Source organism: Herpailurus yagouaroundi, unplaced genomic scaffold (genome assembly GCF_014898765.1).
Source record: "Herpailurus yagouaroundi ecotype Mexico unplaced genomic scaffold, PumYag 199, whole genome shotgun sequence".
NCBI lineage: Eukaryota > Metazoa > Chordata > Mammalia > Carnivora > Felidae > Herpailurus > Herpailurus yagouaroundi.
The window spans coordinates 3,978,521-4,004,126 of record NW_024412430.1 but is presented as its reverse complement, the minus strand read 5'-3'; the positions used below and the strand labels follow the sequence as shown (position 1 = coordinate 4,004,126).

The 25,606-nt window shown below is 42.0% G+C and overlaps 1 protein-coding gene across 2 annotated transcripts in view; it reads right to left on the bottom strand.

Annotated features, from left to right (window-relative positions):
* Positions 1-25,606, bottom strand: part of GNA14 (G protein subunit alpha 14) — a 205,996-nt gene that overhangs the window by 69,258 nt on the left and 111,132 nt on the right. For both annotated transcript variants that reach the window (XM_040449303.1, XM_040449304.1), the window contains exon 2: positions 20,962-21,146. In XM_040449303.1, coding sequence (XP_040305237.1) covers positions 20,962-21,146 — 185 coding nt within the window. The remainder of the gene's footprint in view (positions 1-20,961; positions 21,147-25,606) is intronic.

The following is a 25,606-nucleotide window of genomic DNA, read 5'->3' as shown; positions in this document are numbered from 1 at the left end:
AGCCAGGTCACGATCTCGCGGTCCGTGAGTTCGAGCCCCGCATCAGGCTCTGGGCTGATGGCTCGGAGCCTGGAGCCTGTTTCCGATTCTGTGTCTCTCTCTCTCTCTGCCCCTCCCCCGTTCATGCTCTGTCTCTCTCTATCCCAAAAATAAATAAAAACATTGAAAAAAAATAAAAAAAAAATAAAATGATTTGTGGTATTGGTGCAGCACATCAAAAATTATGTTGTTTACTGAAGGATGGAGCAAATGAGTAAATGTGTTGGTATTTTTGGGAACAAGAGCTGTCACTACTGGAGAAGAGCAATGAATATGGATTGCCGTGCAGTGGGGGAAAATGTGGTGTTGCATGTAAATTGGAGATTAATGGTTAACAAGTCTGTATATATTTTTAAGTGTGTGTATAAGCACATATGTGCATATGATTGTGTGTGTGGACATGTGTATATGTGACTATATGTTTGTTTTCCTAGCTCTGTCCACTGAAACGGGGAGAAGCACATGATAACCAAGTAGCAATGAGTCACACCTAGCATCCAGATCTTGCGTTATGACTACAATTCCCTGTAAATGGAACCTGGTCTCCTTGGAGAAAGAGCTGTGTGCAAGACTGGGATACAGAAAGTCAGAGTTGACCAGAAATCTCTTGTGCCAAGGAGCAAATCAAACAAACAAACAAACAAACAAACAAACAAACCCAAAACACTCAAAGAACAATGAGGGACAAGGAGCGGCATATGAAGGGGCTACCAGTGGCCTATTTCTGGCATCAATAGTAGTAATTATGACAATTCATTGAAGTAAAAATAAACAATCTAATAAGAGGGTTTTTTTAAGTGGTAAAATATACATGCAATTTACCATCTTAACCATTTTTCAATGTACAGTTTAGTGGTATTAAGTATATTATTGGACAACTGTCACCATCTCCCGTCTCCACACATATTCAATTTGCAAACTAAAACTCCATACCTATTAAACAGTAAGTCCCTACCCCCTCTCCCCCAAGGCTCCAGCAACCACCATTCTACTTTGTCTCTATGAATCTGACCACTCTAGGCACCTCATGTAAGCGGAATCATACAGTATTTGCCCTTTTGTGTCTGACTTATTTCACTTGGCATAAGGTCTTCCAGGTTCAACCACGCAGTAGCATGGGTCATTCCTTTTTAAATTTCTTTTTAATGTTTTTATTTATTTTTGAAGGAGAGAGAGAGAGAGACAGAGCGTGAGCGGGGGAGGAACAGAGAGAGAGGGAGACACACAATCCGAAGCAGGCTCCAGGCTCTGAGCTGTCAGCACAGAGCCTGATGCGGGGCTCAAACCCACGAACTGTGAGATCATGACCTGAGCCGAAGTCAGACGCTTTACCGACTGAGCCACCCAGGTGCCCCAGCAAGGGTCATTCCTTTTTAAGGCTGGGTAACATTTTATCATATGTACATACCACGTTTTATTTAACCATTCATCTGTTGATAAACATGAGGGTTATTCTTGCCTTTTGACTATTGTAAATAATGTTATGAACATGAGCATATAAGTATCTGTTTGGGTCCCTACCTCCAAATCTTTTGGATGCATACCCAGAAGTAGAATTGCTGGATCAGAGGACTATTCTATGTTTAACTTTTTGAGGCCTAGAATATTTTTAAAAAGAGGAAGAAGAAATACTGTATGGAAAATTACCAGCTGCCTTGGAAACTCACTTTAAGACTCATGTTTAGTCCCAGGCTAGATTGACAAGAAACAGAACCCTACTGAGACTCTCTTTAGTTCTTGTAACTTGCCTTAGACACATTATTTAACCTCTTTAGTCCTTGGTTCTCTGACCTTGAAAAAATCTGGGTTGACTTAGAAGGTACTTGAGGGTCCCATCAAGCTGTGAAATTCTATGACTCTATGATCATACTTCTTAAGCAGAACTCAGGATGAATCTCCCTTTGAATATATTCTTATTGAGGTGACATTTTAGGGCTTCTCTTCACAGAACTTTACATGGAATGAGCGTCTTTTTTTTTTTTTTTTTTTTTATTTTAGAGACAGAACGCAAGTGAGGGAGAAGGGCAGAGGGAGAGAGAATCTTAAGCAGGTTCTGTGCTGAGTGTGATCCCACGTCCCTAGAATCATGACCTGAACCAAAATCGAGAGTCGGATGCTCAACCAACTGAGCCACCCAGGCATCCCGTGAGCACCTTATTTATTTATTCTTTCAATATATGAAGTTTATTGTCAAATTGGTTTCCATACAAAACCCAGTGCTCATCCCAAAAGGCGTGAGCACATTATTTCAATGTTGACCAAAAATCTTTAATCACATTTATACATATCAGCATAAACATGGTGGAAACATTCCATGGCCCTTATGCCAAATCACACTTCCCTCAGATGGGTCCTATTGTACATTTAAGGTTTGGTTCCCAGTCTGTGGCCTCTGGGCATCTCACCAAGGAGCAAATCTCCATCTATGACCTAAGAAGCCCCTGGGACATCCAGGGAGACAGAGATGGAATGCTCCCTTTGGTCTATTCTATATCAAGCTCCTAGGATATAATTAGGAGGCAGCTCCCTTAACAGATGTGTAGGGAGTTAGGTTGGAAAGCGTCCACAGAGAGAAAGGGGAAAAGAGTAAGGAGGCATCTTGTCTGGAGATTCTAAGATTCTAACATTATGTGATAAATGATGAAGCAATCCAGCTCTTGGAGAAAGGGAGATGCCCTCAGAACTAACCAAAGTAGGGGAGGGGCCAAACTGTCTCCATAGTAGAGCTGCCCAGTAGTGCTCAATCTCAGGCCCCTAAATGACAGGGCACATGACATTTTCTCATCTCAAAAAATTTAGTTCATTAAAAACATTTTTTTTAATGTTTATTATTTATTTTTGAGACAGAGAGACACAGAGCACAAGCAGAGGAGGGTTAGGGAGAGAGACACACACAGAATCCTAAGTAGGCTCCAGGCTCTGAGCTGTCAGCACAGAGCCCGACGCAGGGCCCGAACCCATGTAGTTCATTTTTTAAGGCAAGAGGGAAAGAAGGGTAAAAGAACCTTCTTCCCAAAATGACCGTCATCTTATGAAATGCCAGAATGTCTACATTGTGCTATTCTCCGACCCTAAGACACGTCCTCTATTCCTCCAGAGTGTGGAACTTAATGATAATGTAGTCTAGTTCCCTCATTTTACAAACAAGGAAGCGGGTTCAGCAAGAGCCGGGAACGTACCCAAGTTATCCTGCTAACCAGCCACAGAGGCACAACCCCAATTCTTGCTTTTCTCCCCCGAACAGACTTTACTTTTAAACTCCAAGAACATCAAAGTGTTCTTAAGGTGGCACACAAAATGAAGACACACTGTTCATATGGGTCCCACCCACCAGTTCATTGAAAGGTGCTGGGCATCAGAGACCATTCTCAGTAAGACAGAGAACTTGGAGGTGCAAAACGTGTTTGCTTTTCTGGGGGAAGGGGAGAAATCGTGTCCATGTCCCTCTTCTTTTTCCTCGTATGTTTTTTCCACCTAAAGTAAACCCAACTCAGGAGCAGGTCTGAGAGTCTGAACAGACTGAGGGTGGGGCAAGTTAATACCGTACTTGAGATATAATCCAGGCAGAACCCCAAAGTTAAAATGAGTCCCATTTACACTACTATCAGAACATATTCTCCAGGTTTTATTTGATCCTTCCTGACTCTCCAGCACTGGTTCAAGGGTCAATGTCATGCTCTGATTCTCTCCATTTTCAAAATAAATTTGAAGTCATCTCTGGCTTGTTTATGACTCTCCTCTAAGTTAACAAGAAAATTTTTAAATATTCTCCATGCAGCTGTTCCAAATCCACTTAAGTAAGCTCTTCAATCCTCAAACTTCATTCAGTGGATGCTCTAATCCTGATATTTCCGTTTTTTAATTGCATGACCCCTTCGTGTAAATATTGATAGAGATAATACTGACAGTTGTGTGAGCTAGTTGGATCCCAGCCAGGAAGAATGAAAATTAATGAAAGTGGCCAGGAATAGAGATTTTGAGACAGAGAACCCTCCGCTCATATCCTTTATTGCTTTCATAATCAAAGCTTTAAATGATTACCCAAGACCTCCCACTGGACATGGCCTTCTATTACCTGTAGAGAGGCAAGAAGCATTGTGGTTACCCACTTTACCTGGGAAGTAAAGTCACCTGGGTTCAGTTTCCAGCTCTGATATGTAATACCTGGGCAATGTTGGGGCAATTATTTAACCCCAATAAACCTCCGTTTCCATATCTCCAAAATGCAGCAACTGATAGTACCCACACTGAAGAACTGTTTAGGATGGAATGACACATTCTCAGTAAAGCCTGGCAGAGATTCATATATGTTTTGGCACCCAAAAGCATATACAGCCCCCACCCAGAAGGAGCCACCGAGCAGGAGAGGAAATGGCCTGTGATAAGTGTGATGGCACAGGTGACACATTCAACACTCTCCCTGTGGAGGCATGGGAGTTGAGTCCTACTCCTAACCCCTGCCCTTTCCTCTCTTCTGTGCTGTTAGAGACCTGCCTTGGGGGTGAAGCCTGGGGTCTTCCAGAACTAATGATGACTTCATGGGTGAATCTACCACATTCTGGGGTCAGGAGTAGAAAGCTCACATGATTCCTTCATGGGCCACATTCTCTATTCGCAGCTTTGGCACTAATACACGATATTGTAATCACCGTAAGCCTTACTTCTTTGTCTTATTTCTCAGTTACTTTAGAACTTGGTTGGTGAAAAGGATGTGATTTGCGGAGTCTCTCTTCTAGCTCATAAGCAAGCCATCCTTCTCTATGGCACTGTGTTTTGGACCCGGTGGATTCCAAAACAGCCGCCCGGTGAGTCAGCTTGAAAAGAGTCATTGCCACTGGCCTAACTTTCACAGGCAGAGTACATGTGCAGTTCACCAAACACATTTCAAGAGCTGCACTGGCCAATCCCAAGCTTCCTACACTGGATTATTGAGTCCTATGACTATGCAAGGCTTCTTGATTATCATGCAATTCAGAAGCAACATTTCCAAATGCCAAATATTTCTTTGGGAAAGAAAAACATGACCACATAGACTCTCAGTTTCATTTTTGCCCAGTATCACGATCCTAAAGCCAAGGAGGCAAAAATGAGTCAGAGCAAAGAACAGTCCAGTCATCCTCTGGGAAATTGTGGGTATCAGTCCTTGGACAAACCTCTAACCAAGTACTGAGTTTGTATTATCTTCACACAAGGTTTTAACATCACTCCACAATTAATGAGCCCAAAAGGGATGCAGAGATGAACAGAACATGATTCCCAATCTCAAAGAATCCTTAGTCTGAAGCAGAAGAGATGCATAATTAAAGAAGTGTAATGTAGTATGGTAAATGTAAGGTATTATAGGTACACTGGAAAGAGTGCCTAACCCAAGGGAGAATTCTGCAAGAGGGAGGTTGCCAAAGTTGGATACAGTACCGGATGGCTTATTGAAGATGCCTAAAGGAAGTTATCTATTTATGAGCGTAGAGGGAATTGCTGTCAAGATGTGCCAACAGGTGGAAAAAATAGGCAAAAATTGGCATGGGATACGCAGGAAACCACAGTCGATTAGGGAAGACAGATAAGGCGGTAAACTATCAGAGTCAAGTTCAGGAAAGGCCAAAATGTTACCCTAACATCACCTGCACGGGCTTATTAAAAAATCAGATTCCTTTGCTATAAGAATTAGTAGATAGGGTTTTGGCAATCGGCCAGCATCCTAGTCAAACACCGGAGCTACCGAGGCACATACAGACAGACACCATCACGGGCCTTCATGAAGCTTCCATTCTGGACGAAGACAAGAAAGACGGCCAGGCAAGGAGAGAAAGGTAGAGTGGTGCGAAGAGTGTGTGTCAAGTCTAGGACTTGAAGGACCATCGTCAATACCAGCCCAAAACAGAGGAGGTCACTGTGATTGGGCCTGAATGAGCAAGCATCAGAGCAGCAGACATGTTGCTGCCATCAACAGCCATAATGCTAGTTTAAAAAAATAAGTAACAGTCTGGTCTGGGAGGCCCAGGTGGCTCAGTTGGTTAAGCGTCTAACTTCAGCACTCGGGTCATGATCTCACAGTTTGTGAGTTCGAGTCCCACTGTCGGGTTCTGTGCTGACAGCTCAGAGCCTGGAGCCTGTGTCTCCCTCTCTCTCTCTGCCCCTCCCCTGCTTGTGCTCTCTCTCTCTCTCAAAAATCAATCAACATTTTTTTAAACATTTATTCATTATTGAGAGACAGAGAGAGACAGAGCACGAGCATGGGAGGGGAAGATAGAGGGGGAGACACAGAATCCAAAGCAGGCTCCAGGCTCTGAGCTGTCAGCACAGAGCCCGATGTGGGGCTCGAACCCATGAGCAGTGAGATCATGACGAGCCGAAGTTGGACACCCAACCGACTGAGCCACCCAGGAGCCCCAAACATTAAAAAAAATTTTTAAAGTCTGGTCTGTTTTAATGGGTGCATTTTTTTAAACACTACAACTATGATGTAGTTGAAATTTCTGATGTCATCCACGTGGAATTTTAAAAAGCAGTTTTTTGTTTTGTTTTGGCACCATTTTTGAGAGCTGGAGGAAACAGACATGAATGCAGCATTGCCTCTGAGGAGCTCAGAGTGAGCTGGGAGAGACAGCCCTGTAACAGCCTCACACCATGGGGACAGAGACATGCACTCATCAAGGCATGCGGCACATGCCCTGGGAATGTGGCGGAATCGCTGAGGACTTAAAGGCCACTGGGAAACCTTCACTCAGGGGACTGTACTTCAAGGGAAACAGAGACCATTAAATCTTTGAAAACCTAGGATTCTAAACGAGTTGTCCATTTGCTCTTCTCTTGGGCCCAACTTTCACTGGAAGAGTATTTTTAGCTGGTGCCATTCATTTACTTCATTAAAAAAATATGCATCAGGTGCCTACTCCTGCTGGGAGTTGGGTCCTTGCTCTGAGTTCCCTGGGTGGAAGGGATGAGTAGGCATTATCAGCTATTCACATTAACATTGAGTGGCAGAAATACCCGGAAGGAAGGAAGCAAAACTATCGCAAGCACTTTTCCATAAAGAAATTAAGGGAGGGCAATAGTGACTAGGGTCATTTCTAGCCAAATAGAAAAAATAAAAGCAAAGCACTCCAGCTGCTGTAATGATGACATGTCCCTTATAGATGAAAAGTTGGAGAGCATAATTCAAAAGGATAAGCTCTTGGTTTCCCTTAAAACAAAGCCCATTGGGGCACCTGGGTGGTTCGGTCAGTTAAGCGGGTGTCTGACTTCGGCTCAGGTCATGATCTAGCAGTCCGTGAGTTCAAGCCCCACGTCGGGCTCTGTGCTGACAGCTCGGAGCCTGAAACCTGCTTTGTATTCTCTGTCTCTCTCTCGGTCCCACCACCCCCGCCCCAACCCCTCTCATGCTCTCTTTTGCTCTCTGTGTCAATTAAATCAAGACGTTTAAGGAAAAAAAAAACAACAAAAAAAAACAAAGCCCATTGTCCGGGGAGACTCAGACATTTGGACAACCAGAACCAGCCAGCTGCCTGGTCCAGCCTGGACTTTTCTCATTGAGTGAGGGAGTGAAGAAATCACCAGAAACAGCATCACTTGTTAGGGAAGATTCTTTCTCCAATCCTTTAAGCTTGTCATTACAAGAAAACTTTTTTTTTTTTTTTTTTTTTTTTTTAAGGAATCAAGCAACTTAAAAGGTATTTCATGAATTCTGCCTCATCCTTCTGCCTATCTGACCCACAATTTATGTGAGTCATGTTCTTGCCAACAGATGTTCTCATGGTAATACGTGAGAGCTGCGGGACATGTGGATGCCAGCATATGCAGGAAGGAGGGCCATTCATTCATTTTCTTCCTTCAAAAATAAGGACTAAAAATGTAAAACTTGGTATTATCCTCAGGAAGGCAGTGAGAACCTATCTGCAAACCACACACATTCTGGAACATGGATTTCCTTATTTCAAGGCTGGTATATGTATCTTTCTGGTAATTTTTATTGTATCTGAAAAAAACTCCTATATTATATGAAATAAAACAGGCTATGTTGACACTGTATTCAGTGAGGATGCAAATAAAAACAAATGAAGGAGAAATGAGAACCAACACCACAGAAATACAAAATATTATAAGAGAGTATTATAAAATGTAATATACTAACAAATTGGACCAGTTAGAAGAAATGAATAAATTTCTAAAAACAACTAACCTTCCAAAACTGAATCAGGAATAGAAAAATTTGAACAGAGTTATTCCCTAGGGATAAAATTGAATCAGATATCAAAAAACTCCTAACAGAAGTCCAGGACCAGATGGCTTCATAGGTAAATTCCACCAAACATTTAAAGAAAAGTTAATATTATTCTCAAACTATTCCAAAAAACAGAAGAGGAAGGAAAGCTTTCAAGTTCATCCTATTATTTGCATTACCCCAATACCAATACTAAATAAAGGTACTACAAAAAAGGTAAAACTACAGATCAATGTCTCTGATGAACACAGGTATAAAAATCCTCAATGAAACACTAGCAAACAAAATCCAATAATACATTTTAAAAAATCATCACCATGATCAAGTGGGATTTATTCCAGGGATGCAAGAATGGTACAATATTCACAAATCTATCGACACAATAGGGCATATTAACAGGGAAGAGGTTAAAAACCATATGATCATCTTAATAGATGCAAAAAAGCATTTGACAAAGTACAACATCCATTCATGATAAAACGTTCAATAACGTAGGGTTAGAGGGAACATATTTCAACATAATAAAAGGCCAAAGATAAAAAACCTACAGCTAAGGTCATACTCAATGGTAAAAAATTGAGAGCTTTTCCCCCAAGGTTAGGAACAAGACAAGAATGTCCACTCTCGCCACTTTTATTCAACATAGTATTGGAAGTTCTAGCCATAGCAACCAGACAAGGAAAAGAAATAAAATGAATCCAAATTGGCAAGGAAGAAGTATTTGCAGAAGACATGATACTATATACACAAAATCCTATAGGCTCCACCAAAAAACTACTAAAACTGATAAATGAATTCAGTAAAGTTGCAGGACACAAAATTAATATAGAGAAATCTGTTGCATTTCTATACACCAATAATATTTGAAGTAGCAGAAAGACAAATTAAGAAAACAATCCCATTTAGAACTGCACAAAACCAGTAACATACCTAGGACTAAACTTAACCAAGGAGGTAAAAGACCTGTACTCTGAAAACTATAAAACACCGATGAAAGAAATTAAAAATGACACAAATGGAAAGACATCTCATGCTCATGGATTGAAAGAATAAATACTATTAAAATGTCCAAACTACCCAAAGCAATGTGCAGATTTAATGTTATCCCTATCAAAATACCAACATTTTCCACAGAACTAGAACAAGTAATCCTATAATTTGTATGGAACCACAAAGGACCCCAAATAGCCAAAGCAATCTTAAAAAAAAAACAAAGCTGGAGGTGTCAAAATCCTAGATTTCAAGATATACTACAAAGCTACAGTAATCAAAACAGTATGATACAGACACCATGAAAGACACATAGATCAAGTGAACAGAACAGAGACCCCAGAAATATACCCATGCTTATGTGGTCAATTAATCTATGACAAAGAAGGGAAGAATGTACAACGGGGAAAAGACAGTCTGGTCTCTTCAAATGACTGAGAAAACTGAATAGCTACTGTGAAAAAAAAAAAAAAACTGGACCACTTTCTAACACCCTACACAAAAATAAGCTCAAAATGGATTAAAGACCTATATGTGAGGCCGGAAACCATAGAAGTCCTAGAAAAAAAATGTAGGCAGTAATCTCTTTGACATCAGCCATTGTAACAGTTTTCTAGATATGTCTCCTCTGGCAAGGGAAACAAATATTAAGCCACTGGAACTATATCAAAATAAAAGGCTTTTACACAGCAAAGAAAACGTCAACAAAACAAAAAGGCAGCTTACTGAATAGGAGAAGATATTCTTAAATGATGTATCTGATAAGGGGCTAATGCCCAAAATATATAAAGAACTAATACAACTCAACGCCAAGGAAACCCCAAATACTTCTATTTAAAAATGGCCAGAGGACCAGAAGAGACATATTTCTAAACAAGACATACACACAGGGGTCAACACACAGGGGAAAAGATGCCCAACATCACTAACCATCAAGGGAAATGCAAATCAAAACCAAGATTTCAGAATAGCTAAAATTAAACACACACACACACACACACACACACACACAAGAAATAACAAGTGTTGTTGAGGATGTAGAGAAAAAGGAACATTTATGTATTGTTGGTGAAGATGCAGATTAGCACAGCCACTGTGAATAACAGGATGGAGATTCCTCAAAAAATTAAAAATAGAACTACCATATGATCTAGTAATTCCACTACTGGGTAGTTAACCTAAAGAAAATAAAACACTGATTTGAAAGGATACATGCACCCCTATGTTTATTGCAGCGTTATTTATAAGAGCCAAGATAGGGAAGCAACCGGAGTGTCCACTAATAGATGAATGTGTAAGATGTTGTGTGTGCGTGCGCACGCGCGCACACACACACACACACACACACACACACACACACCCCCAAGAATATTACTCAGCCATTAAAAAGAATCAATGTTGCCATTTGCAACAACATGGACAACCTACAGGGTATAATGTTAAATGAAATAAGTCATTCAGCAAAAGACAAATACCTTATGATTTTTCTCTTATGTGGAATTTAACAAAATAAATGAACAAAGAAAAACAGACTCAAACACAGAGAATAAACTGGTGGTTGCCAGAGGGGAGGTGGCGGGGGTGGGGCAGGGATGGGTGAAATAAAGGGGATTAAAAATACATACATTTCCCTTTTTTAAAAATTTATTTTGAGAGAGACAGAGACAGTGTGTGCAGGGGAAGGGGAGAGAAAGAGGGAAACGGAGAGAATCCCAAGCAGGATTCCATATCTTGGCTCTTATAAATAACGCTGCAATAAACATAGGGGTGCATGTATCCTTTCAAATCAGTGTTACATTTTCTTTGGGTAAATACCCAGTAGTGGAATTACTGGATCATATGGTAATTCTATTTTTAACTTTTTGAGGAATCTCCATACGGTTTTTCACACTGGCTGCACTAATCTGCATCTCTAGAGCACTGTCAGCACAGAGCCAGACATAGGGCTTGAACTCATGAAATTGTGAGATCGTGATCTGAACCCAAATCAAGAGTCTGATGCTTAACCAACTCCCGTTTACCTTGATGAGCACTGAGTAATGTACAGAAACATACTGTATACCTGAAACTAATATAACACTGAATGTTAATTATACCTCAAAAATAATTACACTTTGATGTAGAGTCTCATTAGCCAGGAAGTTAGTAATAAGAGTAAGAATAAAAGAAATAAGAATAAAAGTGTTTTTTTTAAATTTTGGTGAAAAAAGTAACATGTTGAAGACCTAGCAGAATAGGATTTTTTGCTTTTGAAGGTAGGTTACCCATATATTTTGTATTATCAGTAGGAGCCAACATTGCCTTCAGCTGAGGAAAAAAAGAAAAACACAGCTTTGGTGATGTGCCCAAAGCTATTAAGGATGTAAATGACAGGCAGGGCAGGAATTCAACTTTATGTCAGCTATTGTCTCATTCCAGTACACCAAGAGCTAACCTGACCTTGGAAAGAAAGACTTTTTTTGTTTGGGGTAATTATTAACATTGTTAGGACTCTACACCCCAACTAATCCAAATCATAACGATCACGGTGATAATAAACCCTCAAGTGAAGCCTCCCCACAACTCAACAGGGAAGACTCAACAGGAAAGGCATTCCATGTCAACACAAAGCACAGATACAAAGGGACAGGGCAGAAGTTCTGGTCCCTGGGGCAAAGGGGGAGCCACTGCTCAACCACAATGGTCTCCCACACATACCATCATTCAGCCAGTATAAAAGGAAGGGAGGAAACTCAGAGGCACTTAAAATATAATCAGCATCATTCTTATCATCTTCAACCTTTTTGCAACTAAAGCCACCTCAATTATTTGAGTGATTTAAAAAACTCGAAGTTGGTTTCTCTAATTTTTTTTAAGTCCTCTAACCTTAATTATACACTCACACAAAAAAGCAAACAATTTCCTAACCAGACCCTGTACATGGCCAAGTTAAACGCACCACATATTTACTTCTAATCAAAGTGCCCAAATATTTTAGGATTTGATTTAGGCAAAACACAAAGTAATAGTAATGGCATGAAGCTATCTTACATTACTCTAGATCATTTTTAACTAAACCCAACAGAGTTTTAGGTGTCAAACATCAAGAGCAAGCACATGATATGCAATGTCTCAAAGCTGCCTCAAAACTTCTGAGCTTCCAAAAAGAAGAGTCAATGAAAAAAACAAAGGCAACTCTTCTGGCTTCCAAGGAACATGGCTTTTACTTTAAAGGTATGTTTATTGCTAAACACAGCTATGCACCTGCAGGCACACGTGCGCGCACACACACAAAACCTTTTAACAATCTGTTTCTGTTGGATTCATTACTGTATACCGTTTGAGGCCCCCTCCCCCCAACAAAAACTTTTAATAAAGAGAAGCAGCTTTCTAGAATGTTTCGCCTCGGATAATATGAGGAGTTTATTAACCAGTTAATAAGAAAATCTATGTCTAAATTCAAAAATACCAGATGAACATGCCTCCCTTGGCAGGACTCCAATAAAAAACCTTGGGCGGCGGGAATATATGCCTTGGCACATGTTTATGGCATTCATTCATCAGTGGGGTAACTGGGCGTTCAGAGAAGGCAGGTCTGAGGGCACCACCATGACACCAGTCACCTCTACCATCAGAAAATGTGGGTGTAGCATCACCGAAGATCATTCTAGATTTTATTAAAGAGTTTGATCATGAGGGTGTTTCACACGTTCCCCTTTATATTTTAGAATGACAACAAAGTTGGATGCAACTCAAAAGACTCCAGGAAAATGTTTCACATATGTCAGACGGATGACGTTCAAATCGACTGATGATCACATTCGTTTTGGGGATTGTAACTTTGTTGACATTTACCCTTTCCACGAGATTTTAAGAAGCATTGCTTGGGAAGCATTGTGGTAGATTCACATCTTGCCTTGAGGTAGGGGAAGGAATGATTATTTCAATGGTCAAATCAATCTCATCACTCCTCATTGGCTCCAAACATTCCTCATCTTCCAATCCAGGTTGAATGGGTAGTTGTGGGTTAGGCGGGAGGGGGGGGTGTTGTGGTGGAGGGGGTGAGGGGAGGGTGGTCCCCTTGATGGTGATGAAGGAGAAACCCAGTTCTTACTCCATCTTATTCTTTCTTCTTTTCCAAACTCTTAATATTTCAAGTTCTGATGATAGCAATTTTCACACTAAAGTCAACATTGATTAATCAGAGAACTATTGGCATAAATGGAAAAACTCCAGCCCAGGATTTTGGTGGAGAGTTTCTTGTTGTTGTTGTGACACTAGCTAGAACTCCAAGTTCTTAGTAAGAAGAAAAATGTACCACACGATTTTTAATATCCAATGGACAAAGAAAGAAAGAGGCCGAATTTCACATTTGCCAGAGAACCAGCAACCCTGGGCTGCAGCCAAAATCTGAACATAGACCTCCCTGTTCCCAGAAGCTCATGCAGAAGCTGACTTTTCAAACTGGATGAGGAAGTGGGACTGAAAAATGTATTTAAACAGATGTTTTAAAAATTAGAAATTAAGAGGGTCTTAAAATACTTCAAGCTCTGAGAAACTAACTCTTCTATAAAAAAAGTGACATAAATTTACCATTTTCATTTGACTGTGCCTGACTTCCTCACATGAGTCTTTAATAGATCCTTCTGGAAATTCATCCCTTTGCCTTCTGAGAATAAAGTTAAGCTGGAAGAGTTATATACAAAATGTAATGTCCTGTGACCCTGACCCATAAATACTACACTTCACTGCTTTAATGTGAAGTTGGATTTTTTTTTATTTATTGAGAGAGAGAGAGAGAGCGCGCATGCAGGAGCATGCATGTGAGTGGGGGAGGGACAGAGAGAGAGCTAAGAGAAAGAATCCCAAGCAGGCTCCATGCTGTCAGAGCAGAGCCTGATGTGGGGCTCGATCCCATGAACTGTCAGATCATGACCTGAGCTGAAAGCAAGAGTTGGATGCCCAACCAACTGAGCCACCCAGGCGCCCCTGAAGCAGGATATTTGATATTTCAGTTGTATACCTGGTGAATTACCATGTCAATAAATACAAGTATCTTATTAATGATGAGTAAAAAGATTTAACCACTTAATTTCCTAGTGTAATATCTCCACTTACAACATTGCAAGGTATTTTTTACTACAAATGGCATCTATACCTTGGGCATAGTATCAACCTAACCATCATCCCTGATTCTTTATTGATCAAAAAAGAAATGATCATTTCTTTGTAATAACAGGAAACAGAGAATAAGAAAGCACTGGTGAGAGAACCTCCGGAGATTAAGATACAGCTCCTTCTTCTCACCCCTGGAAGATCCCAGTATGAGGTAGTGCTAGGCCCCTGCAAAATTCAAAGCAAACAAACATAGAGCCTGCCCTGAAATAAAATATGTCACCCGGAGATGCCACCATCACAAAACTCATCAAGGCAGCCCAGCTCAGCTGAACAAAACAAACATCCTCAGGGCTGGCCATTCGATTTACCTTTGGGTAGAGATTAACTGGGTCATTCCATGGAACAGATTACCAGAATTCTCCCTCCCCATTCTGGAAAGGTTGACAGGAAACCAGAACCCAGAATGAACACCTCAAATAATGTTAAGGTACTTAGAGGAGCGGTTCTCAATTGTGGCTGCCTAATCAGAAGCACTGATTAGGGGAAGCTTCTAAAAGTCCATCTAGGGGTGCCTGGGTGGCTCAGTTGGTTGGGTGTTTGACCTCAGCACAGGTCATGACCTCGCAGCTCATGAGTTCAAGCCCTGCGTAGGGCTTTGCGCTGACAGCTCAGAGTTGGAGCCTCCTTCAAATTCTGTGACTCCCTTTCTCTCTGCCCCTCCCCCACTCACATTCTCTCTCTCTCTCTCTCTCTCTCTCTCTCTCCCTCAAGAATAAATAAACATTAAAAAAAATTTTTTTAAGTTGCCACATTCCAAGAACACTCAGTTCTGACTCTCTGGGGGTGGTACCCCAGCAGCAACCCCCTCCCCCCAAGGGGATTCCAATGTACAGCCAAGACTGAGAAAGACGGTTTCCAACATCCTGAGAAACCTAGAAGTTAGGAGAGGGGGATGTGGATGCCCGAACTCAAGACACTGCAAGGAACCAGTGACAAAGTCATCCTGCTACCCAAATGCAGGACCCGCAGACCTTCAAACCAAACTAGCAGAGGTCTTGTCAGGAAATTCAACACCCCTCCCCTGCTCCCAGTTCTGCCATTCAGCTGTGGTTGACAGGATGGGCCAAGCCCATCTTCTCAGCTGAACCCTGGAATTCAGCAAAAGTAACCGATGGAACAGTAAGATGCTTTTTGAAGGGAATTTCAGACCTTAACTAGGTTCTCAGAGTGGATGGCAGGCAAAACAGACCTCTTGTTGCTTCATTATTAACTCTCCTTTTTAAGTTTTTTTTTAAGATGTTGTTTTTGTTTTGTGATGAGCCCTTGCAATTATCTGTGCATAATGACATGCAAATATGAGGTGACCCCAGTGTTGTGATGAACTCCCATAAGCAGGAAGGCAGGGTAGAAGCAGGAGTCAGCTGCCGAAGATCCTGAAGACCTTACTCTTTTCTCCAGGGACCAGTGACTATAGAGCAAAAAGGTTTTTGAGAAGCCAGGCAGAGTTCTCCTTTCCCCTTGGGAAACGCTCAATCTGTGTCATCCATGCAGATTCTGCAGAACCTTTAGAAGGATAAAAAGCAATGCATTTCTTCACTGCAGGACAGGCCTAGAATGAGAATGTCCCAAGTTGGACACACTACAAACAGCAAAAAAAAAATATGAAGCTCTTCGGACTTCAGTGAAATCATCACTAGTAAACATGAATTAGAAGCAGACTCCAATTTGGGAGCCCTGCCATTGAGCAGTGTTTATTCAAGAAGCCATAAATTCTACTCTGGGCTCATATGACACTCCTGAGAGACATTCATGAAAGTTAAGGCTTACCAACACAGTGAGCAAACACCTGTGCATCATTTCTTTAAAAAAATAAAAGGCGAGGTATAAGAAAATAATCTTCCAGGCTATATATCCTTTTTTTTTTTTTTTTACATGTATTCATTATTGAGAGACAGAGAGAGACAGAGCATGAGCAGGGGAGGGGCAGAGAGAGAGGGAGACACAGAATCCGAAGCAGGCTCCAGGCTCATAGTGGTCAGCACAGAGCCTGACAAGGGGCTTGAACCTACGAACCGTGAGATCATGATGTGAGCTGAAGTTGGCCGCTTAACCGACTGAACCACTCAGGCACCCCCAGGCTACATATCTTAATTGAAAAGCCATGTTGGCTAAAAACCAAAAGCTCAACTAAATTTCTGATAAATTTCCTTTCCTAAGGAGCCTGTCAAATAAATAGGCAAAGATTTTTAACAACCTAGCTGAGCAATAAAATCACTAACATTTAACATAAGACCCTCTAAAATCAGTTACTTCTCTTCTACATTTAAGAAAGTGCTTCCACCTCTGAAAAAAAACCAAGAAAATGTAATTAAATAGTCCATAATAAGAAGTGAGGAAAGGAGTGCATGTTTGTAAAACTAAAAGTTACTTAAGGTTTTATTCATCTCCCTCCTAATTAATTCTTTGTTTCAAGTGACGCAGGCTTGGTAGAGAAAACGTGTACCGTGCTTTAAGTTTTATTTAGAGACAGCGACAGTGAGAGTGGGGGAGGGGTAGAGAGAGAGGCAAACAGAGAATCCCAAGCTGGCTCTGAACCACAAGCATTCCAGAGCCGGATGCGGGCCTGGAAACCATGAAACTGTGAAATCATGACCTGAGCTGAAGTCAGATGCTTAATTGACTGAGCCACCCAGGTGACCCCATGCTTCTTTAAGTTATTATTTAATACTATGAACACTCATCATTTTATCATTTTGTGATCTGAGGATGGTACTTTGTTACAGTTTCTCATTTGGAATCAGGATTAGCCCACAGAAAAAAATTATCTGAAAAACAATGAAGGGATGAAAATGACCTAAACAAATAGAAGAAATAATGAGTCCACTTTTGGTTTTTGACACTGCCCCAATAATATTTCTGTATTGTATTTCTGCAGTGCCATTTCATTGGTAAAGCACTTCTTTTTGCTCATGTTGGCTTATGATGTAGAAACAGCATGTGTTGTCCACATTTAACATTTGGGGAAGTGCAAAACCAGGGAGGTTATATGGCTTCCCCTAAGACTGGGTGTGGAGAACCACAGAGTGTGGATGAAATCCACTTGTGGCCTGTTTTTGTATGGCCCATGGGTTAAGAATAGCATTTACATTTTGCAAATAGAGCTTCCAATGAGTCTACTCATTTGTTGACACCTCTCCTATGGGTGATTTTGCACAACAGCAGAGCAGGAAAGAGACTATATAGCCCTGAAAGCCAAAAATATTTACTCTCTGGCCCTTTACAGAAAGACTGCTGACTTCTGCCCCAGACCCACAGGGGAGCCATGAATAGAGCCCAGATTTTTGGGAACGAACCACCAGTGTTGTTTCTACTCAATCTTATGCCTCTTTGTAAAGCCTGTGATTCATCCCAGGCATTTGTTTGAGGGATAAGAGGAAGTTTATGAAGCATAAATGTAGGTACTTGAAATAGAAAGAAGGCATTGAGAAGGGAGCCAGATGCAGCAAATGAAAAGGAGATAGGAGAGGAATTTGGCCCCAGCATAGACCACATCCAGAGCCTCACCTCATTTAGAGGATTTAAATGATGAGATTTGAAACCTTTTCAGTTGAGGTTGTGATTAGATTCAAGATTTTAAGTTCATGCTGGAATGGGTTCACTTTGGAGGGTATTGGAACAGGACGAATATATTTTGCATATGGGACTAACATGAATGGGGGGTGGGGCGCAGAGGGCAGACTGTACTGGGTTGAATAATATCCCCTTGAAATTCATGCAAATCCCAAACTTCTCAGAAAGCTACTTTATTCGGAAATCTTTGTAGGTGTCATCAAGTTCTGATCCTACTTGGGATGAGGGTGGGCCCTAATCCAATGACTGGTGTTCTTAGAAGAAAAGGGAAATTTGGACACAAAAAGGAGAACGCCATGAGAACAGATTCACACAGGGGAGAACCCTGTGTGAGGACAGGCAGGGACTGCCACGCCATGTTTACAAGCCCAAAGGGTTCCGAGGATATCCAGCACCGCCCAAAGCTAGGAGAGAAGCCTGAAACAAATGTTTCCTCAGAGCCTCCAGGTGGAACCAATCAATGACGACTTCAGACTTGTAGCCTCCAGAACCAGGAGAGAATGTATTTCTGTTTTAAGCCATCCTGTTTGAGGTACTTTGTTACAGCAGCCCTGGGAACCTAATGCAGATTAGTGGTCAAGGGGACACGGCCTTATGAAGAAGAATTAAGACCGAGAGAGAAAGAGGAAGTGGTCGAATGCCAAACCCCATAAAAATGTTTTTGCTTAAAACATAAACCCTTAGGGGCACCTGGGTGGCGCAGTCGGTTAAGCGTCCGACTTCAGCCAGGTCACGATCTCGCGGTCCGTGAGTTCGAGCCCCGCGTCAGGCTCTGGGCTGATGGCTTGGAGCCTGTTTCCGATTCTGTGTCTCCCTCTCTCTCTGCCCCTCCCCCGTTCATGCTCTGTCTCTCTCTGTCCCAAAAATAAATAAAAAACGTTGAAAAAATTAAAAAAAAAAACATAAACCCTTAGTACTTCTGGAAGACCTTGAGGGAAAACGACACAAAACCAAAACCCAGAGACGCTGATTTTCAACCTGATTGGGTTTTAAAAACACATGTCGCCAAGGTAAATAGAATGAACTTACACTTGAGCTTTTCCTTCCCAGTAGACCTGTTTACAAGTCCATCCCTTAAATTCCAGGCTTCCCCCCATCACCCCACTATGAACGAGAAACAAAATGCATTTTCCAACAAAGGCAAAGGGATTAACTAAAATCTTCACAAGGATGTTCCTGACTTACTTCTTTTTTGAAATAATCCTAAATTTCCACAGGTGGCCTCATTTTCCAAATCCCTGGTACAGTGGATCCTTGAACGGCATCAGAGTTGGGACATCTACCCCTAAACGGTCAAAAACGTGCCTATAACTTTTGACTTCCCCAAAACTTAACTACTAACAGACTGCTATTGACCAGAAGCCTTACTGATAACATAAGCAGTTGATGAACACATATTTTGTAGGTTAGATGTGTTATACTTTGTATTCTTACAGGAAAGAAGCTAGAGGAAATGTGAGGAAAATCATAGGAGAAAATACATTTATAGTACTGTACTGTATTTATTGAAAATATCTCCATGTATACGGACTTGCGCTGTTTAAACCTGCGTTGTTCAAGAGTCAACTGGATAAGCGATTAAAAAATAATTCTACACTTTCAATCAGATACAAAACCAGTGTATCATGGAATCATCACAGTCACCTCTAGAAGCCTCCAATGGCTCAGTGTGTAACCTCTTACACTGCTTGGCACCAGATACACTAAAGGCTAATTCTCCACCCCACCCCCACATACACACATTTTTCAGCACAACGTTCTTGAAGGTTGAAGCAAGATCCATTCCTTCATTTCTTCAAAAGTGCAAGGAAATGGTGGTAAAGACGTGAGGTTGCAGACATCATGTAAAGTCAAGTCAAAACTTGGGTGCATGCTATGTTCCTATGTAACTTGGTCACTGAGTGATAAGAATTTAGATTCATTGTTCTGAAACTCTTCGTATATCATGTATAAAATATACATGAATGTAGGTGCTACAAGTTTGTGATAAAGTTGTTGTTGGGGTCCATCCTAAAGCCTATGCAATGCTGGCATTGTAGCAGCTAAATTCTTTTTAGTAGACCCACAAAAGACTCATCTTAGAATATTCCTTTATCATGTCATGTTGTATCTTGGTATTAATTAATTTATTTATTTCATTTCATTTCATTTCATTTAAGTAGGCTTCATACCCAGTATGGAGCCCAACCTGGGCCTTGAAATCATGACCTTAGATCAAGACCTGAACTGAGATCAAGAGTTGGACACTTAACTGCCTGAGCCACCCTGGTGTCTCCCTCAGTATCAACTATTTTAAATAAACTATTTCCTCTCTATTTTCTTAATGAACTCAGATATAGTATTTGGCAATAGATTTGCATTCCAGTATACCATATACAATTTTATTTGCCTTGTCCTTCCACATTCCTGGTTATCTTATTTTCCTATGACTTTAAACATAATTATATCTTAAATAACCAGTGGTGATAGCAAAAGTAAAGCCGGCTTGAAACTAGTACTTTATGAGAGCCCATTGCTAGTTGGGACGTAAGTATCACTCTCCTCAACCATTACCTAGCTCCTAAAATAAAGAAAGAAAACCCACCAATTGCTCTCAGGGGTCTGCAGGTCATTTATGACCCTACTTCCCATGACTGGGAATTCTGGGAAAGTTGGCCATTGCAAGCCCACGATCTCCACTGTGCCAATGAAGAAATTAATGGGTTACCTTTTCTCAGCACCTGAAAAAAGCAATGTTAATGCCCACATTTCTGAATCCCAGCGCACTGGGGAGCACCACAGTACCCCCATGAGAGAACTCCTGCAGAAGACAAGACTACAGAGCTAACTAAGTTCGTCACACTCCTCTGGAGTTTGGGCCCCAGATCTTCTTTGGTCTCTGAAACCAAAGCACTCTGTAAATCTTTTTGTCAAAAGATGTACATGCTCTCTAGAGAAGGAACGCATGCCTCCACAAATAGGGCCAACACCCCTGTGGCGCTTACCTTATTCTGCTCACACACGTACTGTATCCTCAGGGTGTCCATGGCTCTGATCATGGATTGCATGGCGGTGAATATGTTTTGGTAAACTAACTTCGTGAACCCCTTCCTGTCTTCATCGCTGTAGCCAGACCCATGGATGATTCTCATTTGCTTGATAAAGGTGCTTTTGCCACTTTCACCAGTTCCTGGTAAGACAACACAAGGGGAAAATGCAGTCAGCAGTCTTCAAAAAGAACACGCTAGGAAAGAGGGGACCTCCTGGCTGTGTTGGTCTGTATCGTGATGAACAGGGTTGATTGGGTCAACTTGGAAGGGGCCTGCCAGTATCTTGCCAGTAATATGGCGTCAGTATCCTGACCCTAGGCAGAGGAGTCCCTATTCTGTACCCTGTGCTCCCACTCCTTCTCTCCCTCCCTCTCACACGTGCGAGCGCGCATGCACATGCGCGCACGCACACACACACTTAAGGGTACGTGAGTGTCTCTGTTCCTTGGAGTAATTCTAACCATCAGCTCTTATAACCAGCACTGTTTAGGCCCCAGGAAACTGCTCTCCTACATCCCTTTTCCTAAGTTCCTTCTGATAACTGGCAACTGTGTCTGAAAGCCCCAAACGTCTAAGGGTTTCACTACCGCTAACACAGCAGCAGTGGTGATGGAGGCTGCATCAGTGCGCGGGGAGGACCTCAGCAACAGGATCAAAGTCTTATTCACTCGTCAGTTCCTGCCTTTCAGATACGTGAGCACAAGTGATCCTTGCACAATCCAGCACCATCCCCGGTTGTGCCAAGTGACTGTATTCTGGCTCCTCCTCCTATTCCAACTTGTAGTTCAGGGGCTCCTCCAAACTCATAACACCTGCATTTGGCAGCAGAGGATCAGTTTACAGGATCAAACCATTCCTGCTGCTCTGAGATGTCCAGGCATAACATGTGGGACATAAGATGCCAGGACTCCACATTTTAAAAAAATTTTAAGTTTATTTATTTCAGAGAGAGAAAGTGTAAGTGTGAGGGGCAGAGAGAGAGAATCCCAAGTAGGCTCTATGCTGTGAATGGAGAGCCTGATGTGAGGCTTGAACTCACAAATTTTGAGATCATGACCAGAGCTGAAGTAGGACGATTAACCAACTCAGCCACCCAGGCACCTCAACCAGGACTCCACATTAACATTAGATTGAGATAATGCTTCACAAGACAATGACAGTTACAGTGTAAGTGATAAAGATGGATATGATGCAATGAAAATATTTTCTAACATTTTCTGTGATAATTTATTGTACCTGAAACTAATATAATGTTACGTGTCAATTATAGCTTAAAAAAAAGATAATTTCTTGTAGGAGATCCCATTACCATGTTTGGAACAAGTCATGTTATATTATACCCATGATTCATTTTCAAATCTCAGTATTGTTTTAAGAATTTTGTAACAATTCATGTCAATATGCCCCCAGCAGGGCAAAGTTTCTTCAAATTGAAGATTTATGAGAAGCTATCTCAGAACTAAAATGATTCAAGCCAAGTTGTAACTTCAAATGGGTGAGTTGTGCCGTACGCAAATTATATTTTAACAAAGCTGTTGCAAAAAAAAGAAGTTGTCTGACTCAGTATTTCTGTCAAAAGAGTGCAAATTATATGAAAACCTTAATTAAAATATACGGATTTTTCCGTAATGGCAGCAAAAAAAATTGTGGCGTCGTAAATGATTAATTATAAAATCTTTACTACTCATCCATATCTCATTGGCCCAACAGACTACCAGACAATGCAATTACAGACAAATTCATCCTCTGGAACTTTGCTAACACTTAGTCACATAAAAACCATAGTTGTACACATCTTTTTTGACATTTTAAAGACATGTTTGCCACGGTCAGAGGATAGAACATAGTGATAATAGTTTGTTAGCTTAATTATAACCTGCAACTGTTTGGACTTATGGGATGTGGGTCTCTGTGATGTCTCTGCAAACATCAGGGCAGGGCCTAGCACAAGGGCCCTGAGAAACAGAGTCGCTCAAGTTTTCCACATGGATAGTTGAGATACAACTGTGAACATTTGTTAAGATTTTTCCTTCTAAGAAAACATGTTCCTTCAGACCTTTTCAAACCCAAACCTACTCTTCTACCTCCCCACCCTCACTCAACACTCTCAGTGGCATCCCACTCTGCTCAGGAAGAAAGACAAACTTCCTCACTCTGGCCCATAAGGCTGTGCAGTCTGGCCCCTTGGGTCTTCACCACCCTCTTCGTACAACACACATTCTCTCACCCTCTGCTCTCTGACACATTGGTCTTCTTGCTGCCTTTGCTCATGCTCTGCACATTCGTCCTGCTCACCTTGGCTCTTGGCCTGGCCTCCCTAATGAGGTCAAGTTCCCCGACTGTAAGTTCTCCAGGTACCAATCATAGCATGTGCTCCAGCCACACTTGTGCTCATTAATGCCATTCTCCATTTGACATGTTTTCCCCTACCAGTCCGCACGTTCCATAAGGGAAGACAGGGGCCACCTTCCTTTTAACTCACATCATCTCCCCTTGTGCCAGGTGTTACTGTAGAGGCCACTTTTGGGCGACAGGCTTGAGCAACGGAATGTTGAACAAGGGAAGAGGGCCCACAGTGACCACTAGGCTGAATGGAGACAGACCCACCAGGTGCCCCACCTCAAAATATTCACAAGCCCTAATTGACCAATGGGCTACTTACAACCAGGCTTAGTTACCATAAAAGGGAAAATTCATACATCCCCATACCTCCTCATCTTCTCCCCTTAGAAACAGCCCCCTCCCACTGCCTCATTGCAGATGGCCTCTCCTCTGTGGTCCTGCCCACCGCTCCCCTGCAATGTATTCAATAAACTGCTATCTCCTTTGTTCTGCCTTGGCTGAATCCTTTCGCCGCCCACACCACCGGCTCCCACCTGATCGTCACCCTACATTTGGGAGTCCCCATTCAATATAGAGAGAGAAATCCCAATAATGCCTGACACTTGACACATACTTAATAGGCTTTTAAACTACTTTTTAAAATTGTGGTAAAATACACATACAGTTCACCATCTTCATTTTTTTAATATATCAAGTTTATTTATTTTGAGAGAGAGAGAGAGAGAGAGAGAGAGTGGAGGAGGGGCAGAGAGAGAGAATCCCAAGCACACTCCATGCTGCTAATGCAGCACTCTGACATGGGGCTCAAATTCACAAACTGTGACATCATGACCTGAGCCAAAGTCAAGAGTCAGATGCTTAACCAATTGAGCCACCCAGGCATCCCAGGATTTCCTTCCTTTTATTAATTTTTTAAAATGTGTTTATTTGTGAGAGAGACGGAGAGAGACAGAGTGCAAGCAGGGGCGGAGCAGAGAGAGAGGGAGACAGAATCCGAAGCAGGCTCCAGGCTCTGAGCTGTCAGTGCAGAGCCCGACATGGAGCTCAAGCTCACAAACCATGACAGAATGACCTGAGCCGAAGTCGGTCCCTTAACCGACTGAGCCACCCAGGGGCCCCAGGATTTCCTTCCTTTTAAAGGCCTGAATAATACAGCATTATTTGAGTACATGATAGTACTTAAGAGTATACCTAGTCTCAACTACCTGTAGTAACTAGACAAAGGACCCCCTATCTCTCACACAACCACCCTACAAGGTGTGTGTAATCACAGGGCTTTATTCAGTCAGACTAATGACAGACTGTATGGTCAGGGAAGAAAGTCAGGGTCATGACCAAAAGGACTTCGTTAGACTGGTCTAATGAAGACAAATCGGAAGCTCACAGCCACACTGAACTCTGAGCCCCAGCAGGACCACCATCTTGTAGACATACGGCTGGAGCACGAAGAACCTTCAGACAGGTGCATGTTCTCACAGGTAGCCTCACTGCTACCTCACTTCCACTTCCAGAGGCAGAAAGGTGGGTCAGAGATGAGCAAACTGGCTGCAAGTCAGGAAACAAGGCAAGGTGGGTGCCAGTACGGAGCTGGGCCCAGAAGCCAGGCGACAAATGCCTCAGCCTTCAGGTTCACCAAGGATACCACCTTCCCTGAACGAATTGTTTTCCCCTCCATCCCCTCAACAGTCAGGCCTGTCCCCTTAGAGCAATCTAAGCACCTGGAACACCCCAGTGGAGCACATCCCCTAATTACAGACCTCTCGCTACTTAGTCCCCTAAGGGTAAAGCTTGAGGGTCACTCATTTGGGTGCCAGGCACACTGATTACTACATAGTTGGCTGTCAAAGGATGGCTAAATAAAGGTATGAAGAGAACAAACGTGAGAAGCCACAGTTTTATTCCATAGGTTCTTATATCATGATCACATAAAAATAAGATATGAATTTTCCAGAGGATTGCAGTGACACCAGCGGCCCCTGAAGCCACCATTTCATGATTACTCCTGGCTGCCCAGATCCCATACGATAACATGAGAACCTGTTGAAGACTCTCTATTGTCTGAATTTCATCCAAAGTTCCAGATGACACAAGATCTCTGCTCTTACAGAATTCTGGGGTCCCTGAATCTTCTTTTCACTAGGACGCTGCCATGCATTCTTCTGTTCCACCCCCACAGGGTTGACCTCTGGTCCAGTGCTACCTTACCCCAAGCAAATACTAATCCTTCTGCATATTATACACCACAAAGCTGATGTGA